This window comes from Sminthopsis crassicaudata, chromosome 3 (genome assembly GCF_048593235.1).
Source record: "Sminthopsis crassicaudata isolate SCR6 chromosome 3, ASM4859323v1, whole genome shotgun sequence".
Taxonomy (NCBI): domain Eukaryota; kingdom Metazoa; phylum Chordata; class Mammalia; order Dasyuromorphia; family Dasyuridae; genus Sminthopsis; species Sminthopsis crassicaudata.
In genome coordinates, this window is record NC_133619.1 from 586,072,338 (window position 1) to 586,089,007 (window position 16,670).

The window sequence follows — 16,670 nt, forward strand, 5'->3', positions numbered from 1 at the left end:
CTTAAAACCCATGTAATACTGGCGTTTGTTGTTTTTAAAATTAAGAAGATAGGTCTTTGACCAAACAATACCACCACAAGGCATGAATTCCAAAAGAGATTTTAAAAAAGGAAAAGGATCAATATGGACAAAAATATTTATAGCAGCTCTTTTCTCAGAGCAAAAAATTGGAAATTTGAGGGGATGCCCATTAATGGGGGAATGGCTCAATAAAGTGTGATGATGAAATAATATTGTTCTATAAGAAATTAGGATGTTCTCAGAAAAATCTGGAAAGTCCTCCATGAACTTAAGCAAAAATAAAATATACTGCATATAAAGTAGTAGCACTATAGTGAGATGATCAGCTGTGAATGATTTTGCTATTTTCAGCAATATAATGATCCAAGACTACTCTGAAGGACTTATGATGAAAAATACTATCCATGCCCAGAGAAAGAACTGATTGTGCCAGAATACGGATTGAAACATGCTTCTTTTTTCCTGAGATTTTTTTTTTGTTGTTGGTGGAGTTGTTGCTGAATTTTTGTGGGGGATATATGGAGAGATTCATAACTTTTATGGAAATGTTATGCATAACTTCATATGTGCCTTCTCAACGGAGGGAGTGAAAAGGAAGGAAGAGATTCTGGAACTTAAAATTTTAAAAACAAATGTAACTAAATTTATTTATAACTTGGAAAAAATTTTAATGAAATAAACAAAAAGAAATAAATCAACTTAAAAAAGTGGCAAGGAGATTAAGTAAGGAATAATTACATACAACTAGTAGTCTAGAAAAGCTTTTTATTACTTTTTTATTGATCTTTTAAAGATACCTGTTATTTTCTGGACACTGAATCATGGTAAGGTGAGAACTTTCTTAGGCTTAGTTGAGTCAGAATACTTAAAGAAAATCCAGAGTTCCCAGGAAGAAAGCAATATCAGCAATTGAAGTCTGATCTCTATCCTATTCAGGACACAAGTTCCCACATTTTTTCAATAGCTCAGAAAGGACAATAAAATAGGTCATTGGAATTATCTTCCTACCATTCTGAAGTGTTCTTTTATAGAAATGATCCAAAACCATCAACTTGGATCCTGAACCACTTTTGAGGTTTCAAAAAACATTAGATTTCTAATCCAGACCACTAGCCAAAAACCCAGGTTTATGCTGGCCTCCGTTAACTCCCTCCTACTCCTGCCTTTCAGAAGTAGGTGAAGAGGAAAATTCAGTCTGATCTATATTGATCAAGAAGAAAGATTTTTTTAAAATCTCCATAGGAAGTATTCATCCAGCCTTCACTTAAAGATCTCTTGGATTTACCTCTCAAAGCAGTCCATTCTACTTTAGCATAATTCTAACTTTGATATGTTAGAATTCCTTATATTAAGACAAAATCTGCTTCCCTACAATTTATATTTACTGTTTATCCTTCTGCCCCCTAAAGCCAAATAAGTTCAAAAACTCATGAAAGTCCTTTAAAATACCTGAAGCTTATTATTATGTCACACTCCAATGCCTTTTTTCTACAGATTAAACTTCAAGCAAGATTCATAGATGGTTGGTTTTGAGGCCCTTCTAAATCCCTGTGAGATATTGGGCAGTTTATCAATAGTCTTCCTAAAATATGGCACCTAGGTCTGAACACCACACTCCAGATATATCTAACAAGAGCAGAGAATAACAGGACTATCATTTCCCTCGCTCTGTACCTTTTTTTTTTTTTTTTTGCTGCTGTTCAGTCATTTCAGTTGCATTCAACTCTTCCTCCAATAAGGTGTTTTCGTGGCAAAATTTCTAGGTGGCTTACTATTTCCTTTTCCAGCTCATTTTACACATGAGGAAACTGAGGCAAACAGGGGTAAGTGATTTGCCCAGAGCCACATATCTAGAAAATATTTGAGACTGGATTTAAGTTCAGGAAAGTGAGTCTTCCTGACTCTAGGCCTGGCATTCTATCCACTATCCACTTAGTTATCATATATTTGTGCTTCTTTAAATATTGCCTTGGGCCACATTAGCTTTTTAAAATTACCTCATCAGTCTCATAGTGACTTTGCAGTCCAATATAGTCCTCAGAGTTTTTCAGATGTATTCCAGATATAATTAGCACTTAAGAAATGAACATTTTAAACATAAATTTCAAATTATCCTTATTATATAACATTATATTAAACCAGTTTGGCTCTTTCTAGATCCTTACTCTTATACAAAGGTATTTCACAATATGTGTCACATGGAAGTTTTTCTTTGGTGAGGAAACAGGGATTGAGTGACTTGCTCAGGATCACAGAGCTAAGAAAGTAAGAACTGTCAGATCTCTCACTCAGGAACTTTTGACTCCAGGTCCAGCATTACATTCACTGTACAACCTAGCTTCCCCTGTTACATGGCAATTTAATAAGCATGTCTACAAAGCTTTTATTTAAGTCATTGAAAAATCATTAAAAATATATTAATTAACACATGAGTAAGAAAAGATCCCTGTGGGCTCTATAGCAGATCACACTATAAATTAGCACTAAGTAATTAATGATCATCTTTCCGGTTCTATCCTGTTATTCATCCACTTTGAAATCTACCTCACTGACTTGGCCCCGTTTCTCCATCTTGTCCACAAAGAAAGCATAAGAACAGACTTGGTTAAATATTTTGCTAGAATCTTTGTATATTATTGCACTCCCCAATCAAGTAGGTTAATGTGAAATGTTCTTAATAAAACCACTCTATCCCACAATAATTCTATGATTTGAAGGAAAAGCTTTGTGAAAGAAAGAGGGGAGCACCATTAATCTTCAAACAAACTCCCAAAATAAATACATCATGGTATTTAGGATAATATGTATTGACCTGAATTACAAATTGAAGTAATATATGGAGACAAGCTTATTGGCTGAAATATTTAGGATGTCCACATACAAACAAAATGGAAAGTTTGTTTTTTTTTTAAATTATGGAAATTACTCTAAAAATTATATTTTCCTCATGGCTAGTATTGGAAAATCAATGAAGTGTTAATAGACTAAACACCTTAATTTCTATTAATTTCTAGCTTCTAAAATATTTTTATTCAAAATTCCTTTTGACTAATCATATAATATTATAGAGAGACTGCAACTAGAGCCAGAAGAGTGCTGTCTAGATAGCATGAATGGCCTCATGTCATGATCAGTCTGACCAAAGCAATATAGCAGAAGAGACTTTTAATTACAATGAAGACAACTTTCATCTCCTACATGGAACATACTGTGTAATGGATTTTCTTATAAAGCATAAATATCCTGGCTTGAGGGAGTAAAACAGTTTGTAGAGGGATTGGGATATATTAGCTTGACTTCATTTTGGACTCTGATGGGGTTCTTAGTAGTGATAATGGTATTTATTTATGGTTGCAGCATACTTTTAATTATTTGAAGTGATATCACATCTTTCATCTCATTATAAAAACTTCCTTAAGATAGGAAATTCATTCATATCATGGAGCATTTACAGAGGAAAGTGATCCAAGTGGTGAAGAATTGTGGATTTTTAACATAGAAAAGAAGACTTGAATGAGAGTGTACAGTGTGTAACATAATCACTGGCTTTAAGAATTTGAAGGCTAGTCATGTAAAAGAGAGATTAAATGTGTTCTGCTAGATCCCAGATGGCAGAACTGGGAACAATGAACAGAAGCTCTGGAGAAGCAAATTTTAGCTCAATGTAAGGAAAATCATCTTGACAAACAGTCTGTTTGTCTGTGGAAGGAAAGGACTGACTCAGGGAGTAGTGGGTTCCTTATTAATGAATGACTTCAAGCAAAGATGGAATGGTCATTTTATTAGAAATAATGATTCTTGAGGATCATAGGTATTATATATTTTTAAATGAGGAAAATTAAGCCAAAAAACAGTTTATAGACAGAGAAACAGGCAAGATCAATTCAGTCCCAAAGTATCCCTTACTCACACTGTATTCATATCCCCTGGACTTGGACACAGTTGAAACCTGTTCCTGAGTTTGAACAAATGAAAACTTTTTTGTTTGTCTTCGAGCTATGTCCTGGCCCTTTATATATCCTCAACTATCCAATCAACTGGTTCAATCTCCGCTGCCAGTCTATGTGGCAGGACCAAAAGACCTTAGAGAATGAAGCCTAGAGTCTACTTCTAATCTGAGAAGCCATTTAAAGTTGAATGGTAAAAGCCACAATTTAACTTAAAAGATGACAAAATCTAACTCATTTTGAGCTTAAACCTCATTCTGAATCAAGAGGCAAGAAGACTTTAAACAAATTTTCCTCATATTCAGTTAAGCCAAGAAGATCCACCTCAAACTTTCTGAGCTTCCTGGCAGAGACGGGCGTAGGAGCAGATACTGGGTCTGTTGGGGCTGCATTAAGTTTGTTCGTCTTGTGTGGGAAACAGTTTTGGGGAAAATCGGAGCACTCAGGAAATGTCGAGGGCTGACTAAATTTGCTTTTTTGAAAGTTACTCCTCTTTCTGACCTATAGCAGAGCAGAATAAAGTTAATACCCAATTTACATGACAACTGCCCTTGAAATACTTAAACAACAATCATGTTCCTTCTAAATCTTTCGACTCTACATCTCAGTTCCTTTAGTAGAAATACAGAGATAAATCTTGCTCGGATAGCATATCTTAAAGTATTCTTCCTGTCTGTCCTATTAACAGGACAGTTTTTTTTTTTGTTGTTGTTTGTTTGTTTTTAATGGATCCCAATTCTACCACATCTCTACTTGCCCAAAAGACTTTCAACATTTTAAAAATGAGTCCTAAGGACTTAACCTAATATTTCAGCTGTGGCCCAAGGGAGACAGATTAATAATAGGATTACTTGTTTTAGACACCAGAAATACCAATGATGATATCTAGTTCTCATCACCAATATAATTTAAGACTGAATGGACTCTCTTGGTTGCTATGTCCCACGGCCAATGCACAATATTCTTTCAGCCTCCAAAAGCTTTCAGGGATTATTTGCAAAAACTTTTGTTTAGCTGTTATCTTCCCTATCCAGTAAATACTTCCAAGGGAGAAGCAGCATAGTACAGTACAGCAAGAGTTTAATGTGGATCAGAGGGTCTTAATTGTGGCTCTTTGTATGTAATTATGTGACCTTGATCAAGCCTCAAAACTCTGAGTCTTAATTAGCTTATCAGTAAAATGAGGACCTGGGAGCACAACTTAAAAATGAGTCAGATCATTTCCAGTTATACATTATGTTGTGATTATGTGTTTTTTAAACCAAATATAAGACTTTCCATTTATCTCTATTACATTTTATCTTACAAGAAACAGTCCATTGATCAGATTTATTGAGATTTTTCGGAATACCAATTCTATCACTCATCATGTTATATTTTCCCTTAAGTTTGTGTAATATACAAATTTTACAAGTATACTGTTTATGCTTTCAGTTAAGTAAATTATAAATCAAGCAGAACAGATATCCATTATAGGCAGTCATCTGGTTTCTGGTTGAATATTCCTGTGACAGCTAAGTTTACTACCTAATTAAGCAACCTATTCTATTTTTTGAACTGATCTATTATTAAATGAAGTACTACATATTTGTCTAGAAAACTACAATTTAGCAAACTGTACCTACTGTTATCCATGTGCTAACAGCAGTAGTCATTATCTTCATGTAAAAGGAAGGGAATAAACATTTATATAACTCATATTACATGCCAGACATAATGCTAAGCACTTTTAAAAAATATGTCATTTGTAGAAAATTTGTCTATTTCTGAGATGTACAAAGAATTACTATCTTTGATACAAGATAACCTCTCCCCCTTTAATCCAGTGAAGCTGCCTTCCTGAAGTGATGAAAAAGGACAAGTATTTCACAGCTTAAGCCCTTCCTACAGTGCCTCCCTATTATGAGGAAAGGCTTTATATAGCAGTCTCCTTCAAGGAGACATACTCTAATATCCTGGAGAGTTAGCTCATCATAATTATTTGTTCCCTTCTATGGACTATGCAGTAAACCTTGCTAAAGTTCTACTGTCATGCTATCACTCTCTTACTGAAAAGCTTTAATAGTTCCCAACTGTCTACAGGATGAAGTCTAATCTTTAGCCTAACATTCAAAGGTTTACTCAATCTGACCCTAACGTGACTTTCTAGTTTAGTGTTACAATAATTTTCTTTTCAGTATTTTAGAATACTCACACACTATTAGTCTAAATGGACTATAAAATGGGCTTCTAGGTAGTACAGGGGATAGAGTACTAGGCCTGGAGTCAAGAAGGTTCATCTTCCTGATTTATCTTCAAATCCAGCCTCAGATACTTCCTAGCTGTGTGACTCTGGGCAAATCGCTTAATCTTGTTTGCCTCAGTTTCCTCATCTGTAAAATGATCTGGAAAAATAAATGGCAAACTGTTCCAGGATCTGCCAAGAAAATTCCAAATGGGATCATGGAGTTGGACACAACTGAAATGGTTAAACAACAAGCACAAAATATTATTTATAAGCAGTTAGGTCCTTTTCCTCACTGCCTATAAAACAAATCTACTGGTTGGTATAAGATTTCCTACCATTGTGGCTCTGCTCCTTGAAAATCTCTTTGCCTAGAAGTACCACAGAAGTCTATCTCCATTTCTTTATGAAATATATTTTAATTAAACATACTGAAACTAGAACTGAAAACATGAAAAATTCCTTAATAATCTCAGTTGTATGTATTTTTTTAAAAATCCAACTCAAATTCCATATCTCCATGACATCTTTCCTGACTACCCTTCACCAGACCCCATAGGACTTTATTATATATAATTTTCATTTGGTTCTTACTGCATACAACCTTGAATTAATGATTAATTATTTTTCTAAGTATCTGTGACCTATGTTCCCTGTGAAACTGGCAAGCAGAGAGTGTGTTATATATATTTTTCTATTGTCTAGAGCAGCCTAACATAAGATTTTTCAAAGAATAGGTATTTGGAAAGTGGATATTGACTAACAATGTACTCTGATATTCCTACCTGTATACCAGCCCCCTCTGGGACAGTGATCTTCCATACACAGTTGAGACTATTCAGGTAGGGCTCTGGGAAGCCTGGAGAAAGAATTGTTCCTTTGCGCTCTGTGAGGTTCCCTCCACAAGGCACTGAAAAAGACAAATACCAGTTCTTCTAAGGAATTTATCCTGCAATATAAATTATGCCCATGATCTTGCTGGTTCACACATATGTAGGTTCTGTTCTAGAATTAGGAAAAACTGATATCCCTGAAACAGTTTGTCTACTTACATAACTACTCAACCTCTAACATTTTAAGGTCGTTTGGTGTTTAGATTTATTATTGTATCAATAGAATTGGCCTTCTGGTAGCAGTTGTAAATGTAGCCTCATTTCCCATGGCTAGGCAAAATGAAGCAGACTGGTAGCATTACGGCAGACCAAAGAAATCACATGTTTTCTTGTATCCTTTTTGTATGAATGAGTATGTCTGCTAAATTGGTTTTTATGTGGGTTGCTATGAATTATCAATATATTCTGTAGCGAGATCAAATATGAAGATTGCATATGATGAAACTATGAACTAGACTAACACTTCTCTTGATCTTATTATCCCCATGAACAACTGGTCCATTCACCTTCTTCACAACCAAACTTCTTGAGTGAGCAGCCTATATTCATTCATCACTTATTTTCCAACCTTCTACAATAAGGTTTCGACCCCTACCACTTTACTAAAACTTCTCTTTGAAATGACTTCTTAATCTCTCAAAAAACCTTTTTTCTTTTCTCATATTATTATAAGACCACACAGAATTTGATAGCATTAACCATTAACTTTCTTGTGTACACCATTCTCTTTTTCCCTTGAATCCCTCAACATTGCACTTTCCTGGTCCTCTTGTTTCTTTTGTTTCAATTTCAAAGAATTATCTTTATATTCCCACCTATTAAACATAGGCATATTCCCAAAGCCCTATATGTGTGGATATTTTCTCTTCTCTTCCTGTATTCTTTTCCTTGATAGTTTCCGATATAATCTCTATATAGAGAACTCCCAAATCTTATCTCCTGATCTTTCTGTCAAGCTTCAGAATCACCTGTACAAGCGCCTATTAGAAATCTCCACATGAGTATTTCATAAACAATTCAATTCAAAAAGACTAAAACCAAACTCATCTCCTTAAACCAGTTATCCTTCCTAGCTTCTGTTAATGACACCATCATTCTTTCATTCACTTATACTGGAAATATTAGAGGCATCTTTGATTTTCTCTCATTTTTATATCTAATCTGAAATAAGCTGTCAATCCTTTTTGCTTCTATCTTTGCAGTCTTCTTTGATATCTTCACTGCCATCACCTTTTTCATGTACTATTATAATAGGTTCTAACAGGGAGCCTCCAGTCTTTCCCAATAATAATTCAACCCTCATAGTGATATATATTATTCATACCAATGTATAATTTTATATAAGCATATTACTTCACTGTTCAAAATGTTGAACTAAATCCAGAAATACTTATTAAGCATTGGGTGTAAACTACTATGCTAAATGTTGAGGGAGATACACAATTCAATTAACACATCCTTCTCCTTATGGATATTACAGCTTAGCAGTGAAGTATATCATATAATCTACACGCCAATGTATCTGTGATCTCATTATTGTAATCCTTCATACAATGCAGGTCCCAACTCCTTTTGGGTGTACTTTTATCCATGTCCTTCCATGTCCCTCTCCCCATTATCACTTGATTATCTCTTTCTCTTTCCCCATACTGCATTTCTCTTTGTTTCAAAGATAGCTATGGTGGAGGGAAAAATCAAATGGCTGATTTATTGATATTGAGCCTCTCTACACCAAACTAGGATAGTCCTCATAAAGCAGACATAATCTGTAACAGAAAGCATACATGTGAAACCTTTATAGTATGATAGAACCTGTCAGATTGTAGACTTTCTCATCTGATCTAGCTGAAACTTAGAATCTAAGATTTTTATTACAACCTACAAATAAAATACAAATCTCATCTACAAGATTCCTTAAAGATGCCATACAACCTCGTCTTGAAAATCTCATAATCAAAGAGCCATAGATATCTTAGAGATCTTTGTACAGACTCTATATTGAATGAAAACTTCCACAGAAGCACATTCTAGTTGTTTATTTTTACAGTTCTATTTTTTAAAAAAGTTTTCTGTAAAGAGTAGAAATATGCCTCTTTATAATTTCCTAGTTCTATCTTCCTCCTTTTGTTTGTTTTCTCACTCTACCAAGGATTCTATGTTCCAACCAAACCAGATAATTGCTGTTCCCTGAATTAATCACCCACTCTCTAGCCATTATACTTTGTAGTTTCCTCTGCTTGGATTGTACTTCTCCTCTCCTATCAACATCTATAGCAATAATGATGACAAAAAGAAAGAAGAGGATGATAGAAGTTAGCATTTATGTATATATGCATATATATATATATGTATATATATATATATATATATATATATATATTTGAAAATGCTTTAAAATGTTACACCATTTTATCCCCATAACAATCTTTGGAGATAAGGCATTATTGTTAGCTTCACTTTACAGTTCAGGGGATAAGGAGGAAGGTAAACCCTGTAATTTGCTTAGAGCCACATAAATAGTAAATTTCTGAGCTTGAATTTAAGTCCTGAATTTTCCTGATTTCAAGTCCAACACATTATCTATTGTGAAACTTAGTTGACTATCATTCAAAGCTCAAATCAAATGGCATATTTACTTTGAAATCTTCCTTTATGTACTGCATGTTAATGATTTCACGTTATTATATGCTCTCAGAACTATTTCTTTGAATTCATTTTATGCATTTATATTCCATTTGTATCATAGTTATTTGTGTACATATGGTCTCATTCCAATTAGATGAAAAACTTCTTGAAGGTAGAAACAATTAAAAAATGTTATCTCCCTGAGTAGCTAAAACAATATAAGAATAAATGAATGAATGAATGAAAAAGATCCAGAAATCTAACCCTTTAAACTGTAGTGGCTTTTGATCTGACATACTCCATTTTCCATTAATAGAAGAAAGATAACACAATGAGGAGAGAATTCCAAACCCTAATTTTAAATCATAATAGACAGTATTTTACACATTTGTTTGGGGATTCAGGGTCAGGACACAGAAAGTAATTTCATTCATACTAATGGACAGGAGATAATTTATTGCTGATCAATGAAAGGACTTAATCCCCACTCAATTTACTTGTTGGTTATTTTTCTTGTGCATTTGCTACCGCCTCCAAACTGGAACTTTCATGGGAGCTTTTTGAAAACCTGTATTCCACACTGGCATCTGGTTCCCTCCAGTTCAGCCCATCTTCAAATACTCACCTACACAGATGGGAACAGAAACATTCCACTGAGCTAGGGCTCCAGGCACTGTAAGGCACTCAATATGACGGGAGCCCTGTAGGGAATATCCAGAGTTGCACTCAAAGCGGATGACAGCCCCTACTGAGAAATCACTTCCAATCCTCCTGCCATATCGGGGTTCAGGCACAGAGCTACACTGTGTGGCGCTAGTTCGAGGTACCGCTGTATGGAAAAGAGTGATAAAAAGAGAGTTTGCTGACCTGTCATTACACCAAAATGAATGTCCTTTATTGTTGTCCAGAACTAAAGTCTAGAAACAGACTGGTTCAAACAAGGTCTTGTACTTCTACCTGGGATTTCTACATATCCTTGTGAAAAAATCTGCAAGGATCATGCTGCTTTGCAAAGAGAACAAATAAATATGTTCTGCTCAAAATTACTTAATGAGTTGGGAGGATGGACACAGGAATCCTATCCAATACTGCCAATAATAGGGCAAAAAGGGCACTGTGGGTACAGAGACAAAACGTATGTTCCTACTTCATGAAGGGAAAGGACACTTCTATTACAAGTTAAGTTCACTCTATTAGCACTTCTTGATGCAGTGTTACAAATAGGGGCAATGGGTCTATCCTTGATCAGCATGGCCTAGCCACAATAAGAAGTGATCAATAGAAGGTATGCAGTAATAGTTTAAATAAAAAGCTAAGACAGTCTAAGAGAAAGTGTCACTGGCATCATAAGTGGTGTTAAAGTTCCATAATTTTTCCCTTTATGTCTTCATTGTGATAATTATGGCTATTTCTATAGGTCCAAGATCTAGAGTACACAGCTCCAAAGACTGTCAGTAACACATCAGGAGAGAAGGAGAAAGTACCAATGAAGTCATGTTCCAGACACAGTCAGAACTCAGGCGTTCCTATTTGCTTATCCCAGTCCTTTGATTCCAAGATAATATAGGAGTTTTCTCTGACATTTCATAATAGCATGTTAGTCCTATCATAATGAGAACTTGAGCATTAGCCTAACGCAGTTTCAGAGTTCACCAAATTAGTAAAGATTAACCTTTTTTTTTTTTTTTTAAAGGGAAACTAAAGTTATAAAATGAGGTCCTTGATAAATCTATTACTTTTTCAAGGGAACATTGACTTTGCCTACTGTCACTCTATTGGCTCAAATCCCTAATCAATCTTAAGTCTGATGCTTCCAAGATTAGTAAACCCTGCTCAAGTTATTTTGCTTAGACCCAAGCTAAGCCCAACTCCAGCACTCTGGTCTCCTTTCTTCATAAGCCATTGCTTTCATACAAGATATTTTTGAATACAAAATTTGGTCTTTCTTTTTTTTAAATTACTGGAGCTATTTTTTAAAAGGTTATTGATTTACACAGGGAAGATAAAACTACTGTACATAGTATACAAGAGAACTTTCTGTAAGTTATCGTCTGGGGAATGGGAAAAATATCAGAGACATGGCTAATTGCTTTATAACCCTCAAAAGAACAATTGAATATTCCAGGAAAGCAGGGCTGGCTTAAAACAGAAGCAGATATTCATATATATATATATATATATAATCACAGAGGAGATAACTTCTACACGGGTCCAAATAACCAGAATGGCATAATATTTTCTTCCCCTTCCCTCACTCCCTTCCATATTAGAATTCCAATCATGAGAACTATTTATGAATCAAACAACTGAAGTGGGATCTTTATTTTCACAGTGTTTCTGTGAGATATATATGCCGAAAGTTCCCAGAATTATGGAAAATAGGGTGCAATCATGCTGAAAAAGTCCCATGAATGCTAAGGATAAGGTGGTTAAGTTCCTGAGCGTAGTACCTGTGTGACCAGCAACATGGTCTAAAACACAGATTTTTAACCATTTTGTGTGGCATGGGCATCCTTGGCAATCTGGTTTAACTGATGCACTCCTGCTCATAAACTGTATAAAAAATACAAAATACAGGAAAATAGAAGTGCAAACAATTGTGAAACATAGTTGTCAAAATATTAAAGTAAGTTCATGGAGGCCTGAATAAGAATTCTTATATAAACCAAAGAATATTGGAATCTGGATGCCCAGGATTTATTCCACTGTTGACCAAACTAAAAGTTAGGAGCTAAAAGAACCTGGACCCTCAAACCTATGGCTAGAACTCCATGATATCATAACTCCATCTAAGCCAGAATCACACAATTACCTGAGGATTATGACTTCAGGTTGATAATCTTCATCTAAAAATCATTTGTAAGAATATGAAATCTAACAGTTGGACTGTGTTCATGCAAAAAGAATACTGATCACCTAAGTTCTCTACTGACAGACTCTCATTGCCCGCTGGGAGCCAACTCTCTCCTCTTCATCTTACCTACCTTGGTAGACAAAATGAAATCCTCTAGCTGTTGCTTGGCCTTTGGCACTGAACTTAATTAACACTTGATTGGAGGTAGCCAAGGGTAGTGATTCTCCTACAGAAAAAAAATGTGAGAAGTAAGAGAGTAACCCAAGAAGCCTGAATTAACTAGACAAAATTTGACAGTAACCAAGATTTCTTCTTTTCCAGCTAAGTCCTGAAAAACAAGTTCCTTCCTTGAAAATTGAATCATACTAGAAAAATCAGAGCATTACAAAACTTTGAAGCTATAAGAAACCTTAGAAACAATCTAGTTCAAAGCTCTCATTTTAGAAATAAGTGAATTAAAAGCCCAGAAGTGTGAAATGAAGTGCACAAAGGTGATACATTTGATGAGTAGCAAAGTCAAGCCTCAAAATCAGGTTGACTGAATACCAGTGGAGGGCTCTGGCTACCTAGACTAGACACAATTAATAAAATATAAAAAGGCTTTCATATACATGTTCTCCCCCACTTTATCCCTATGCCAGCCTTGAGGAGCAGCAGGTAAGGCAGGGTTTGCTATCTCCATTTTATAGATAAGAATATTTAACTAAGGGATAAGCCAAAGGTTACAGAGTAAGCCAAGTTTCCAGGCCTATCAAACTTGGCCATTTCCCAGTCAGACTCCCTTGCATTTGGGGTGATTAATCAATGCTACCATTACAGTAATCAATACTACCATGGGTGTGGGAAGGGATGTGTCAGCATCTCTGCTTAGCAAAACCACAGCACCTGTCTTTAGTTGTTATTCCCTAATTTGTATGGTAGCAAGCTGGAGTAGTGGATAGAGCACTGGGCATGGAATTAGGAAGAGCTGAGTCCAAATCTGAACTCAGACACTTACAAGCTATGTGACCCTGGGCAAGTCACTCAATCCCTGCCTCATTTTTCTCATCTATACAATGGAGATATCAATACCACCTGCCATTCAGAGTTGTTTTGAGGTTCAAGTGAGATAACTGTAAGGCACTTAGCATAGTCACTGGCATGTAATAAGCACTATAAAAATGTTAACTATTATCACCCTTGTACTAAAATATTAACTCCTCCAAGACTGGCATTATTGTTGTTGGTATATTTGTTTATGTTCCCAGGTTTTAGCATAGTGTCTGACACACACACAGAAAAACTCCCAAATGTTTTTTTTTTTCATGCTTTCATTTGTAGATGACATACTTCATACTTCTGGGAGGAAAAGATTCATTCTCTCAAATAAACTAAATTAGTGCTAAACTGTTTAGGAGAGGGAAGAGTAGTACCAACTCAGATTATATCATTTGTCATGTGTGTGTAAATGTGTGTAGGGAGGCTCTTAATATTTATGGTTCTGCCATAGTAACAGTCAATTAAATAAGCATTTACTTTCATTTTTAAAATTGCATTTAATCAGACAGAAATTCTTTTTTAGAGAAGGGCTCAGCATCAGGACATAGAGACATATATTTTATAAAGTATAAATCTTGAACCTCCCACCTTTTATTCCCACTTTCAAGACTTCCCTTCCCCTGAGGTATGGCCTCTCATACCTGTATGGGAGCCAGAAAGGGAGCTCAGGAGCCTTGAGTGCTGAGTGTGTCCATCATGAACTTCTACAACATCATTGAGGGCTGTGTGAAAGAAGGCAAACTGGCCAAACACCACTGCAGAGAAAACAGGTGTCAGTAGAGCATAGTATATGAGAAGGGAGGCACATATAAGTATTCAGGAAACATTTTCCTTTTAGCACATTACATTTCATTCTTTTAAAAAAAAACTTGCATTTATTTTTTTCAATCAGCAAAAACACAATTTCTTTGCCTCCCAACTCTCCCTCTAATTAAGAAGATTTAAAAATTTTTAAAATACCTTTAAAAAAATGTAGTCAAGCAAAACAGATTTCTATATTAGTCATTCCAAAAATATTTATATGCCTCATTTTGTACTCTGAGTCCTTCAGCATTTTATCAGGAGATGAATAGCATGTTTCATTAATAGTCCTCTCCAATCCTCCAAATCTAATTTTTGGTTCCACTCCTATTCTTATCCCATTCTAACAATTGTTGCCCATTCTTTCCTACAAAATCCTCAACAAGACAAAAATCCTCCAAGAAGCTTTCTCTGCTTTATCCCGTGCAACTTTGAGGATTCCCTGTACTTTATATCCTTATAAGATTGTGTGGCTGATAAAATATTCACTTGTTTGTATGCAGGCTAGGCACAGGCCAGGCACAAAGATTCTCAGCCTTATCTTTTGAATGACTGAATTGTTTGTGAAGGATTTAAGCAGATTGGACCAGAAACCTGGGAAGCTGGCAGTGAATGTGGCTTAACTGATCCAACCAGCCTCCACCCCCATCTTCCTTGGGCACAGTATGAAGAAAAGAGATAGAAAATTTAAAAAAAAATCTGTCCTGAATACCAGTGCTCAACCTTAATATTCTGCTTTATTTTTCAAAAATTTATATTCTCAAAAAAAGAAGTTTAAGGAAAATAAAGAAAATGCATTAAAGGCCGGATCATCCTATGTAGAAGCTAAGAGTACTGAGTAGGCAGGAGATGATATATTCAAAGCTACTTCAATTTGAATTATGGAAAAATCACCAGGCACCTGGAATCACTAAATGTCAGCCTTGGAAAGAGCCTGGGAATTCTCTCTCATCCCAGACAGGGATCCCCTTCTATCACTTCTGATAAGTGACCACTTAACCTTCACTTATATTAATGACTAGAAATTAATACTTTGCAAATATCCTGTCCAATAGTTGGATAACTAATTATTTGGAAATTAATTTTCTTGCTGAGCTGAAATACAGAGAGGGAAAGTAGATCCCAAGCATGGCTATAGGAGTTATATTCTTTAGTAAGTGTTTTCTATGAGCAAAGGAAGCAGTTGGCCTAAGACAGGCAGACATGTCTCAGTTAAAAAATTGAACTAGAAAGAAAAGACCTTCTATTGGGCCAAATACTTGTGTATTCAATTTTGCTTATGTTTTATTAAAATCTACTAAGGGTTTTACTGATCTGTAAATACCAACACACACAACATGACAACGGGACATATGTTTTGGCTCCTCTAATGGACTGGTTAGCTTTAAGTATAATGTCACTTTTAGGACCAATTAAGACAACTGAATAAATTAAGTCATAAGCACATTAGAAAGTACTTGTAAGATATCCTTAATATTAAAAAAATTTACTTTAAGAGCCATAAAGTTGAAAGCATATTCAGAATTTACCTAGTCCAAACTGTATCCAAACAATAAATTTTATCTGCAACATCTCTGACAAGTTTTCTCCAGATTCTTTTTAATTATCTTCAAGGACATGGAACACACTAACTTCTAAAGCAAACTGTTCCATCAGGACAGGTCCAGTTGTTTATAAGTTCTTTCTCATCCTATAGTTTCTGTTCATTATTCTACCTAACTTCAGAGATAATACTCCTGATAATGTTCCTGATGTTCTAAAATAACACTAAACAGAATCATGGCTTTTTGAGGCAGAGAAATACTGACTGACAATCATCCAATGCAACCACTTTCATTTTTCAGATAAAGGAACTGAAGCCCATAGACATAAAAGGATCTGGCCAAGAGAATGCAGTCAATAAGCATTAAAGCCAGAATCCATGACCAGGGTCACTAACTCTAATGCCAGAGTTCTTTATATTAGAGTAATCCATAGTTAGGGGCATTTAGACAGAGAATAGCTGTAAACTCAGCAAAGGATGTTGTTAGATTAGGGAGATTATTATTTCTGTCTCCAAGAAAAGAAGCCAAGTATCCAATGTGATGAAAAACTTCTGTCTTCAAATAGAATTGAATCCTGGAAATAGGGACAAATGTAACCTTACAATTGTTGTGGGAAAATCTCTGCCCTGGCCCCTGACCCCAGTCTCCAAAGGGCCACCAAGAAAAGAAAAGAGCATGCATTTCTTGGGAAGGCCTTTTTTTGCTACTTGTTGTGTTCCCAAG

General features: G+C 35.3%; 1 protein-coding gene across 1 annotated transcript in view; it reads right to left on the reverse strand.

The window, feature by feature from the left end:
- CSMD2 (CUB and Sushi multiple domains 2) overlaps positions 1-16,670 on the reverse strand; it is a 988,708-nt gene that overhangs the window by 157,191 nt on the left and 814,847 nt on the right. The window contains 4 exon segments of the mRNA XM_074305059.1: positions 6,978-7,102; positions 10,336-10,539; positions 12,695-12,790; positions 14,244-14,357. Coding sequence (XP_074161160.1) covers positions 6,978-7,102; positions 10,336-10,539; positions 12,695-12,790; positions 14,244-14,357 — 539 coding nt within the window.